General features: G+C 46.9%; 1 protein-coding gene across 1 annotated transcript in view; it reads right to left on the bottom strand.

The window, feature by feature from the left end:
- Nucleotides 1-315: 315 nt before the first annotated feature.
- slc7a8a (solute carrier family 7 member 8a) overlaps nucleotides 316-12,526 on the bottom strand; it is a 17,328-nt gene continuing 5,117 nt past the window's right edge. Inside the window, exons 3-11 of the mRNA XM_062449969.1 lie at nucleotides 11,647-11,798; nucleotides 7,432-7,557; nucleotides 5,873-6,026; nucleotides 5,159-5,282; nucleotides 4,798-4,901; nucleotides 4,399-4,495; nucleotides 4,124-4,273; nucleotides 3,727-3,904; nucleotides 316-3,460 (exon numbers count right to left, since the gene is read on the bottom strand). Of these exons, the coding sequence (XP_062305953.1) occupies nucleotides 3,330-3,460; nucleotides 3,727-3,904; nucleotides 4,124-4,273; nucleotides 4,399-4,495; nucleotides 4,798-4,901; nucleotides 5,159-5,282; nucleotides 5,873-6,026; nucleotides 7,432-7,557; nucleotides 11,647-11,798 (1,216 nt within the window). The 3' untranslated portion in view covers nucleotides 316-3,329. The remainder of the gene's footprint in view (nucleotides 3,461-3,726; nucleotides 3,905-4,123; nucleotides 4,274-4,398; nucleotides 4,496-4,797; nucleotides 4,902-5,158; nucleotides 5,283-5,872; nucleotides 6,027-7,431; nucleotides 7,558-11,646; nucleotides 11,799-12,526) is intronic.

Here is a 12,526-nt window from a genome sequence, read left to right as displayed (position 1 = left end):
ATTAATGAGATGTTTCCACTGCTTCTGTGACCTTCATTTACATAATTTACCCAACACATTACCTTAGCATTTCATTAAATTCAGTATATATATGTACATAAACTTAAAGACCTAAACACAAAATGTTTATTTGGACAGACTCCAAATGGGAATGTTGGTGAAGTGGAATTACTATTATGTAGAGTAAACAACCAAAACGATGCCCCTTGGTCTAATGGAAGAGGGGTAAACTGAACAGTGTATTAATATTAACCAAATATACTGGAATTGCTATTTTTTTGACTATAGGTTAAATTAAAACAAAAATGGACCAAGTAAAGTTAAATGAAAAATATATTTAATAACATTGCAAATGAATTAAATCACTTACAAGGCAAACAAGTTACAAATAAAATGAAGTTTTAATCTTACCAATTCCACCACGATTATTGTAAATCGGAGAGAAGAAGAAAGGAGAACAAGGATAAGCAGAAGCTAGAGAAGAAGAAAGGCTCCATAACAACAGTCCACATTCAATTTTATACCCAACTGTCATCTGTAAAAACAACCAATTAGACCACATCTGGACCCTTCCTCATCGACATACAGTGTGAGGATAATGCCAATGCAACAGGTAGTCACACAATGAAGTGTGAGAAACAAAGAAAACACTTCATCCAGTAACTCAAGTCTTTGGCATATAAGAGGTAGGAGCAGGATGTCTCCCAGCCTACAATGTTGTGGAGAAGTAATTAAATAGCATTGCTGTCACTGAGACTTACAATGAAAATGCATGTACTAGACACAACAATACTTCACTCATCACTTGATGCTCTTACAGCATAGGAAAGAGGAAAATGTAGTATTCTTAGTACTAAAGTATTCCTGTCATTTCCTGTCAAAGTGCGTTGCTTCTCACTACTATACCACCCCCTGCTGGCTTGAAGATGGTGTATGGCGTTCACGTAAGTGTCAAGGCACAGCATGGGAAGTGCAGCTTATCAGACAGACTGAGGAAGGTCGAACTAGAGACATGGGAGGTCAAGGAAGGCCGAAAACACTGGACCCAAACACCAGACTGTTCCTGTTGAGGTTAATCTGTAAGACATAGATAAAGTGAGCTTGTGTTTCCCCCCGATCCATGCATTTCCCTGTCGAGACACACCACTGAGAATCTGTTATTCAGGTTGTGAAGTCCTCTTTGTGACAAAGCACTCTAACTGCCCCGTTGTGTGTGATGTGTGCAGTGTGATGATTTGTAATAAAGATGTTGTGTATGTAAAGTGAGTGGGTATGATGGGAGGGTATGATGAGAGGTGATGAAATGGAATCCTTTGGACACCCCAAAGCACTCAAACAGTTGAACACTTTTTTTCTAAATGGAAACGTTCATTAGTAGGCCGACATATCTATGACATAACATACATGGGCATACAGGGTTTGCAGGCACAAAAACATTGTACACATCCTATACCCTCTGAGCTTTACATCATTGACGTCACTGACCCTAATACGATAACCTTTGACCTTTTCAGCCAGAAGCTTCTGGTCTACACTCTGGTCTACACACTTACTCATCTCTTTTTTTATCGTTTCTGTAAGATGAGGAACTGCATCTTCATAAAAAGCACTAGTAAACATTGTCACAGACCTCTTGATCTTTTGTGTTATCGAATGATCCAAAAGGCTTTGGCAGTGTAGAGAAGGCAGTCTGAAAGTCCTGAGTGTCACACAGACAACAAACAGCTATTACAAGAACGTCTATCTTTGAGTGTGTGTTTCTTTCCAAGGATCATAATTTATCACATGTTCCAATTAATCTTCACTTTCTCATATAGAGTTTGGCATCCTCCATTACAAACAACTGCCTGAGTGTGTGAGTGTTTGTGTGCACCCAGTTGTTTAAATGGGCCACACACTGTGATCATTATATTTAATGTATTTTGGGCTCACAATAAAAACCCTCCATGAAGCAGTATGGTACTGTGACGTAGACCCTGACTCACTGATACATTACTAACATAGGGTGCTTGTGTGTGTGTGTAATGGTTGATGGTTGTGTGTGTATAAAATCCAGTGTTTTTCCATATTCACCCTAGACATCATTATGACTTAACTTGTTTTTTCAACACTGCTCGTGTCTCTTTTTTAGCATGCGACATACGTTCCTTGTCTAGTAGACCAATCTAAAAGTAGTTTAATGTCCATCTTAAAGGCGATTTTTTTACAGTGTTCGGTTAGAATGAAGCCACTGACTCGATGTGAAATTTTGGAAACAGACACTTTCTTTTGTTTGCTTTAACATGAAAATTGTAGCTCTGCAAAAATATCAGCATGAATCATCTCTCAAAATTATTAATAGAACTACACCAATACCTAGGTCCAGAATATATAATGATTAAGGCAATTAAATGGAACTGCTTGAACTATACAAAACCAGTTCATACATTGGCTCTTATATGTACTGTATACCTCTTCAGTTGCAATAGTAATAAAAATAGACCCCCAAAAAGGTATTGATGCTGAATAAAAAACAATAACCCCCCAAAAAAACAAGACATTAAAACTAACAAAATGGAACTGAAATCATAATGACACATGATATAAACAATTATCACAATTACAAAAAAAGCATTTTGGAATCACAGTTATTTAGCTCAAAAGAAAACAGCATTTAGTGTACTGAAAACACAAAAAAAAAATTTGATCAGAATTTGAGGGGGTGAGAATCTGAATACAGCATTGGTGTGTTTTTCGAGTAAGAAAATTATAAGTTGCAAGGTGGCAAAAAAACATTGCCCACTTAGATTTGCCACACAAAGCACAATAAGAGTTCTTACAAACATTTCTCTTAATGTGGGAGTGTGCAGGGAGAGTGTGGAGGAGGTGGACGAGGGCAGAGGATGAGGAGGGAAGGATGTGAGGAAGGATGAGGAGGATGTGAAGTAGGTGTGAGGGTGTCGGTCCCACCATCTGGCTCACTTATCCTTCAAGGCTGGAGCAGAACGGAGGTGAGCTGACTAAGGTTCTCCTTTCCTCCTCCCTCCTTTCCTCCTCCCTTCTTTCCTTCTCTTTCCTTCCTCCTCTTTACACCTTGAACCTCTTTGGCACAGCAGTGACGTTTAAAACGACACATTCGGGGGGGAAATAAACCCTGCGTATCAATACAGGTGTGTTTGTGTCTGTAAGCACCTAATTCTACTGTCATTTACTAATAACACTAGCCTTGCTCTGTGTATACAAGTGTGTGTGTGTGTGTGTGAGTGGCTGTGTGTGTGTGTGTGGGAAAGAGAGGTTGGGGAAAGTAAGTTTCCGAGGTTGTGTGTTCAGCAGTCTACTTTAGCGTCGCATCATTTCGAGAGAGCGTCCCTGGCCTCCATCTCCTCGCCCTCCTCCTCCCCGCTGCCCGCCTCCCCCGTGCTCCCTGTCATCGCTGGGTAGACCACCACACAGAACTTCTGGCCCAGGTACGTCATCTTGGCTGTCGGGACAGAGGGAAGGTCGTTAGAGTTGAGGTGTCGCGGAAACAGGTTCCAGAACTTAAACCATATCGTAAGTTAGATACGATGTTGTCCGGTACAATCAGACAGTTTGGCCAGTGGGTCAAGATAATAGAACACAAAGCTAAAACAATTGGTTTACAAAACCTTAACTAGAACCCTGTCAAAATCGCAACCAACTGTTGCAATGTGTCAGTAAACCCCCTGAACAGAGGATAGGAGAGGGAACCGGGGGGGAATGACGTACCAACGAACGTATTGAAGCACTGCGGCTTGTTGTCCCAGTAGACGCCCAGGAAGTAGACGGGCACTCCGGTCAGCATGATGGCCAGGCCGATGCCACAGACCACGGGCTCCGAGTACAGGGAGAAGATGAGCAGGAAGGCCCAGAACAGCAGGTAGATGACAGGCCACACCAGGCTGATCTGGAGGGGGGAGGAGAGGAGAGGTGGGAGAAGGGTGGGGAGAGGTGGGGGGAGGGCAGAGGTGAAGAGAAGTGGTGAGAGGGGAGGAGAGGAGGGGAGAGGAGGGGAGGGGAGAGGGATAAAGAAAGGGTGTCAGTCTTTATAAACATCAAACTTCCACCACTAGAACAAACTGAGCGATTTAGATCTTCTACTTTGCTTCCGCTGGACAACGCTCACTTTGATTGGCCGGTGTATGTCGGGCTCCTTGATGCGCAGGACAATCTGCCCGGCAACAGTGACTCCGTAGAAGAGGTAATTGATGAAACCCACATAGTTGATGAGGGTGTACATGTCACTGGTGCACAGCATCAGAAGGGTGGACAGACACTGGAGGCAGAGAAGGAGAGAGAGAAAAAGAGAGTGATATGTTTAGGATCAAACCATGTACAGTGAGATGGATACCAACACGTGGCAACGACATGAAGAAAAGAAAGAAAGAATAGCCTCCTCACAGTGAAAAGCAGAGCAGGGATGGGAGTGCAGCGTTTCACATGAATCATGGCCAGCAGACTGGGGAGGTGACCCTCTCTGGCTCCGGCAAAGAACAACCTGGCACACAGAGAGAGAGGGAGGGGTGGAGAGAGAGAGAGAGAGAGAGAGAGAGAGAGAGAGAGGGAGGGGTGGAGAGAGAGAGAGAGAGAGAGAGGGATGGAGAGAGAGAGAGAGAGAGAGAGAGAGAGAGAGAGAGAGAGAGAGAGAGAGAGAGAGAGAGAGAGAGAGAGAGAGAAGTTAAGCACTCATAGTCTAGTGCAAACTGTGTGACATACTACACACTACACGTAATACATAGCAGCACGCATAGCTCATGGTCAACAGCGTGTAGCTGGGGTAAGATGATGGGGCAGACTGACCGAGAGGAGGTGAAGAGGGAACCGTTGACCCCTCCGAAGGTAGAGAGAGCCACAGAGATGGGCATGATCCATGACATCACTCCCAGGAGCTTCTCACCAAACGTCTGGGGGGGAAAGAGAGAGAGAGAGAGAGAGAGAGAGAGAGAGAGAGAGAGAGAGAGAGAGAGAGAGAGAGAGAGAGAGAGAGAGAGAGAGAGAGAGAGAGAAGGCTTTACTAATGAGAAACGTTGTGAAAGCACCAAAAAACAATCCAGCAACCTTATACATTGACATGCTGTGACCACCAGAGGGAGCTGGAGTTTCTCTCGACAGCAGACACACGTTAATGACCAGCAGGGAGGGTCTGGGTGGAGTTACTCACCACGGCAACGGCATTGGAGGCCAGCAGCTCCTGGGGGCTCATGGCGGTGACGTAGGCGATGTTCGCAAAGACGTAGACGAACGTCACCAGGGGGATGGAGATGAAGATGGCACGAGGAAGGTTCCTACAGGGATGGAGGAGAGACAGATGGAGGGATGGAGGAGAGACAGATGGAGGAGAGACAGGTGGAGGGATGGAGGAGAGACAGATGGAGGAGAGACAGGTGGAGGGATGGAGGAGAGACAGATGGAGGGATGGAGGAGAGACAGATGGAGGAGAGACAGGTGGAGGGATGGAGGAGAGACAGGTGGAGGGATGGAGGAGAGACAGATGGAGGAGAGACAGGTGGAGGGATGGAGGAGAGACAGATGGAGGGATGGAGGAGAGACAGTTGGAGGGATGGTGGAGAGACAGATGGAAGAGAGACAGTGGGAGGGATGGAGGAGAGACAGATGGAAGAGAGACAGTGGGAGGGATGGAGGAGAGACAGATGGAGGAGAGACAGGTGGAGGGATGGAGGAGACAGACGGAGGGATGGATAAAAGAGTTAGAAGGGATATGAAAAGACATGAGTGACTCTACAAGAAATACTCTACAAGTATTCTGAGGTCCTGTTGGTCCCCAGTCCTGTAATGGGTAAGAGAGGCTGCATGCAGTGCAGCATGGGACACATCTGCATGACACGAGTGAGAGAAGAAGTCTGTGGTTACTCACACATAAGGGTCCACCAGCTCCTCTGTGACGTAGTTGAGGAAGTTCCAGCCCCCGTAGGCGAAGGAACCCTGTAGGAAGGCCAGCGCTATGAGCCCCACGTCGTACTCCTGGAAGGGCTCGAAGGCGTTCTTAGGCTCCAGCCAGTGGTACTCCCCTGCAGGGGGGGGGGGGGGGGACAGGGGACAGTGAGAAGTCACGTATCTTGGACTCCACAACTTCAAGTGCTATTTGTAGTGGGCTTTAGGAGGTGTAGGGTTAGAATCAGTCTTCGGGTTAGAATCACATCAAGGGTTAAGGTTAGGGTTAGGAGTTAGAGGTATCCCGATACTGAATGGGAGTGAAAAAGTGTTCCTTTGTTGAAACAAACCTGTGTACGTGTGTGCGTGTGCTGGTTTATTAATTCCTGTTGAAAGGGTAACTACATGGGGACTGAGATTGGATTAGACTGAGTAAGCATTATTGGCTCTTGCAGTGTCTGCTCAATATCCCTCGCTTCTGTCTCCATCCTCCCTTCCTTCTCTCCCTCCAATCTCATTATCCTACCAACATGCCCCTTTCGTTTTTTAGGTTAATCTCTCTTTCTCCCATCCGCGCGCTCTCTCTATCTCTCTTTCCCCCCTTTTTTCCGCCGCCCTGCATCCCCCTCTCTTCCCTTCCTCTCCCCTTCTCCCTCTCTCTTCCCTTTATCAGCCTGAGTGGCTGAGTCGATCATTGTGTTGCTGTACCAACAGGCAGATCCCCCTGTGTTTTCTCTGTGGATCCATCCCATAATGCGGTGGCTGGCGTCACTGCGCTCTGTGAAGCCTCTGTCACAACTGACCGTCAGTCCGGTCATCTTTACTAATCCCACAGAGGCCCGCCGCCGTGACAACCGCATTAGTGCTGGGATCTCAACCAGGGGCCTGTGAACCCCACAACCTCCACTCTGGGAGCTGACGGGGAGACCCCCCCTCCCGGCGACTGGACCCACTGACCCACCCTGTGTGTAGGATCAGAGTGGTCTATGGCTCTCAGAGATGGTGGCATGCTGATGGTTAGAGACACGCACCCACACACACATACTTGCCCACACACACATACTTGCCCACACACACACACACACACACATACTTGCCCACACACACATACTTGCCCACACACACACACACACACATACTTGCCCACACACACAAACTTGCCCCCCCCACACACACACACACACAAACACAAACTTGCCCCCCCCCCACACACACACACATACTTGCCCACACACACATACTTGCCCACACACACACACACACACTTACTTGCCCACACACACATACTTGCCCACACACACACACACACACATACTTGCCCACACACACATACTTTCCCACACACACACACACACACATACTTGCCCCCCCCCCACACACACACACATACTTGCCCACCCCCCACACACACACACATACTTGCCCCCCACCCCCCACACACACACACACATACTTGCCCCCCCCCCCCACACACACACATACTTGCCCACCCCCCACACACACACACATACTTGCCCACACACACACACAGATGGGGCTTACCCTTGCAGATCTGCACGATGCCCATGATGATGATGAGGGCCAGTGCCAGCAGTTTGCCGGCGGTGAAGATGTCCTGAACACGCGTGGCCCATCTCACACTGGAGCAGTTCACCCACGTCAACAGCACTGGAGAAGAGAGAGAGAGAGAGAGGGGGGGGGGGAGGAGGAGACTTAGCTATCATTTAATATATACCCTTTCAAACAGAAGCAATAGCATGATGAGAGATTTACGCCGACAGAAAGACGGTGTTCCGATATTCAAATTCTTACATCTACAGATGTTTTCAGTTCCTGCCTACACAGAAGATTTCAGTTCCTATGGGAAGAGAGTAGCTTGTGTCTCCCGCTACAAGGAACTACTTTCTACAAAATGGCGGAGCACAGCTTAGGGTAAATATATCATATCGATCCTGGAGCTCAGAGATATTTGCTTCGGCCTCTCAGGCCATTTATTGTCATTGTGAACTTTGACCCCAACCATACTTCCTCAGACTCGGACTGTCTCTGAGATAGATGACACCTTTGCAAACAGCTAAGACGTAGAATATACTCTCCTTTCACACCTTTCATAAATATACGCAATTCTGAAGTTTATCTTGATTATTAGGAAGTAGATTTCAGGGCTGGAACCTGGTGATAACCGTGCACTATCTGTAAGTGCAGCAACCAGTCAGTGTCTTCTTTTCAGCTCTTCTCTCCTACGTTCTCTCAGGCTAAGATAGTGAAGATAGCGGGGAGATAGGGCCTCCGTATCTAGGTTCACTAGTCCAGCAGTTTTTTTAGGCTTACTGGTGTCTACCAGACTGCATCCGGGGATGTTACACACACACCCCACATCCATATGAACAACATGTTTTTCAGTTATACAACACCTCCGGCTAGGATGACAAAGATCTAAGACATGCTGCCCAGCCATAAACACACCCACGCTCGTACACACACACACACACAAACACGTACGCACACACACACACACACACACACACACACACACACACACACACACACACACAGCAAGGAATGCAGAAGTAGAGTAGAATGTTTCTAGAGGGAGTCAGGTGGCTGAGCTGTTAGAGAATCGGGCTAGTAATAAGAAGGTCGCTGGTTCGATTTCCAGCCGTGCAAAAATAAAGTTGTGTCCTTGGGCAAGGTACTTCACCCTACTTGCCTCGGGGGGGGAATGTCCCTGTACTTACTGTAAGTCGCTCTGGATAAGAGCGTCTGCTAAATGACTAAATGTAAATGTAGACGTTTCTTGAAGTTTGGAGGGTTGGGATTGGGGGACAAGGGGGTAGTGGACGGGCAGAAAGGGAGCGTGCTTTGGGGTTCTGTGTGTGTGTGTGTGTGCATCTGTGTGTGTCCACCAACATGTCTGAGAGGGACTGTAACCAGCAGCAGATGCAGACACACTGTAGTGGTGTGTGTGGGTGTCTGTGACGGATCTTGAAGGATCACTGACATGCAGGCAGGCTCAACAGACCCATGAAGGTGCTTCAAGGTGGGACGAATACAGGTTAAACTCCATGTCGACAATCTTTGTTTTACACACGGACAACATTTTTAACTGACTGTAAATTAAGGTGGACTGCATCAAAAACAGCATCAACGAGTGGACATACAAGTTAAAAAATATAATTATTTGTCTCAATCCGGTCTGAACTCTAGACAGGGTTGGAAAGTCTTATTGGGTAGTAATATCATGACCCACATAAACACACAAACACCTGGAACTGGGCTCCTCCTCAGAACTTCCTCAGCTGTTTGTAAACCGAGTAAACAGAGGGACAAGCTGAGGGATTCCCCGACAGCTAAACAACATAGTGTGCACACACACACAGACACACGCACACACGCACACACAAGCACACACACAAGCACACACACAAGCACACACACACAAAAGCACACGCACAAGCACACACACGCACACACAAAAGCACATGCACAAGCACGCACGCACACATTTCCTCTCTGCAGTTGTGGGAGTAGCTATACTGCACTTGTTTTGTTTTTTACTGCACACTCTGCAAAAAAAGGTTCCTGTGCTGGTGACTAACGTCAGTCTTGCACACGGGGACAGAGAGCAGTCCAGATCTATCTATGGCTGGGGGTTCTAGGGATTGGGTTCTAAGTATTCGGCGTGGTGGGATACTAAACTTGATTGATGACGATAACCACCAGCAGAACAAACTGTGCTCGTGGGTTTAGAACACTGGAGAAAGAACAGGTAACAGCAGACAAAGTGAGGGAAGATAGGTAGAGAAAGAGAGAGAGAGTGTGAGGGGCGTTGGTGGGGTACGAGGGCTGCATTAGTAACCCCTTGTAACCTCTCACCCAGTTTCCCAACTGTCTGAGCAACAACACGAAATTCGGAAGATACAAAAAAGAAAAAGATGTACATAACAGAAAAGCTGCTTGATAACATCTGTCCAATTTACTTCAGGGGAAACGAAATCATGCAGAGGCCTTGGCCAATCAGGTTGCTGTGTTCTCGTACATGTTGGAACGCTTGAAAAACACTGCTGAGTCAGCCAATGGAAATGATTGTGGGCCAGACCCAGTCTCCGCTTACACAAGGACCTTTTCACCATGCCAGACGAAGGCTCAAGTAAAAGACAGGGACACAGGGGGGGGAAAACTGGTAAATCTAGGTCAAGACCACTCTGATTACAAACAAAAACAATCGGTTGCCAGATATTCGGGGGGTGGCCTGTCCTTTCAGAACACCAGGTCCCAGGTGTCTCTGCTGTCTGCACTGTGTGTCCTCCAGGGCCACCGTCCGTCTTTAAGGCTGAACAACAACATGTCACCAGATAGCCACAGGTGCATTCCTCTACGGGTCACCAAGGGCTGTGTCTCACTTCAGAACCGTTTTCTTGGAAACATACTCAACTTAAATCTCCTTTATAGACATACTAATTAAATGACTTTGTTTGGAAAAACAAATATCCTTTTCACTTTCAATACGGTTCTACCGGGTTTATGGATAGGTTAAACAGATTAAAGAAAATACATAATATTATGGACTGATATTACTGCATGTCTTCCTGAGGCTTGTTATGAACTGGTTTGACACGCACACACACACACACACCTCCTTGTCTCTCCCGCTCTGTCTGTGGCCTGTCTGTGGTATTTGGACAGTGTGTGTGAGGTACCCAGATCTACTACTGTCAGACGGGTGATAACTCATCTATCCATTTGTTCCAACACGCTCCTGGACTTCCTCCACTCTCTTTACTGTCGGTTATCCTCTATGGTCTGAGCATTGGGCTAAGTCACACAAAGGCACGAAGGAGTGTGAAGTACAAAGAAAAGAGAGTGGCAGAGAAAGAGAGAGCGTCAGAAAAAGAAAACAAAGAGTGAAGGAGACGAAGAAAGGAAGAGTGTGAGGGAGATGGAGCGAGAGAGAGAGAGAGAAAGAAAGAGAGAGAGAGAGGGAAAGAAAGAAAGAAAGAGGGAGAGAAAGTAAGAAAGTTACTGTAGACTGGTACCATCAAACACAAGCTGGAAAGTAAATGTAACTTGTTTACCTTCCTCCCTACTGCCAGCAACATGGAATAAAACGGGATCAATCTATCACTCCAGCATCCCCCGGATCTCTCCCTCCTCCTCCTCTCCCATGTCCCCAACCTGCCCTCATCTCCCTTCATCCCTCTCTTTCTCACATTCCTCTGTGACTTAACCTGTGGTGAGAAAGTTCAGAGTGTTGCCAGAGCACAACAGGCTGGGCTAAACAACCCAAGGCCGACTCCTTTCCCTCAGCAGTAGGGAGATCACGGGTCACCTCAGCCAAGATGGTGGTCAAATCAAATCCTCTTTGTAACCATCTCCCAGTGTTGTATTGGGAATCTAACCCACAACCATCACAAGACCTGACAAGTGATCCACAAGGTCCCAACTTATCAACTACATCAACGTAATCATGTGTTGGGTTAATAAATAAATAAAAAATTCAAAGTGATAGGGATTTGAACCGGAGACATCTTGATCTCTAGTTCAATGCTCTAACACTGAGATACAGGTAAGGAATCTAGAGGGACTTCTAGTCAAATTCCAGAGCTTTAAAGTTGAGGTATACATAGTTCTGGAACATGAACTGGTACAGAACAGTCTCCTGTCCTTCTGAAACCTCTCCAAGGTCACTGGATAGAAGCGTATCTTAAATTAGCTAAGTGTAGGGCGTGTGGATGGAGGCGGGGCGTGGAGACTCACGCAGGCAGACGGCGGCCAACAGGCGCAGGCCGCTCTCCGGGGGGAAACAGGTGGGGAAGAGGGGCTGCAGGACGTAGTTGGAGAAGGTGAGGGCGATGACTGCCTGGTTGGTGGGGTAGATCACCAGCACGGCGATCCACAGACGTAGGAAGCTGGAAGGGGGGAGGGAGAGAGGGAGGGAGAGAGGGAGGGAGGGAGGGAGGGAGAGGGGGAGGGAGGGAGGGAGGGAGGGAGAAAGGGAGGGATTAGCACACAATCCCATGTACACACACTGATTCATGTAGTTAAATCCTATGGGGTTCTGTCCACTCATGTTATGCTGATTTTCATGGGGGTTTGTCGATTCATATACTCTAGAGTTGATTGCTATTGGGGTCAGATGATTCATCCAGAGTTGATTCCTATGGGAGTCAGTTTATTCATCGAACCGATTCTCATGTGAGTTTGTGGATTCACAGGGTTGATTCCTATGGCTGTCAGTTGATTCATACAGATTTGATTCCTAGTAAGGTCAGTTTAGGGCTTCATCTGAATAGATGCATAAGAAGAGCCCATGAGCGCCGGTGCATGCTTTGGCCACACATTCTACACAAGCTTATGAACCGCTCGGTACACTTCGCTGCCCCTGCCTTGTTAACCCAGCTGTCCCTCACGAGAATATGTGTGTGTGGTGTGTTTTGGGGGAGGGATCCGTGTGTGTATGTGTGTGTTTAGGAAGTGCTAACACTGTAAGATTAAATAAAGTCTAGAAGCTGAGGCCCCTCATAACACATAACTGTATTTGCCAACAGTGATCGCTGTTGGGATGCTAATTCGGTTTGAAGCTTGAAGCCTAAGAGTGTGTTGATTAAGATTGACACACTCACAAAACACAGTATAC

This window comes from Osmerus eperlanus, chromosome 23 (assembly GCF_963692335.1).
Source record: "Osmerus eperlanus chromosome 23, fOsmEpe2.1, whole genome shotgun sequence".
Taxonomy (NCBI): Eukaryota; Metazoa; Chordata; class Actinopteri; order Osmeriformes; family Osmeridae; genus Osmerus; species Osmerus eperlanus.
The sequence above is the reverse complement of the archived record's forward strand: the minus strand, read 5'-3'. Positions and strand labels throughout refer to the sequence as shown.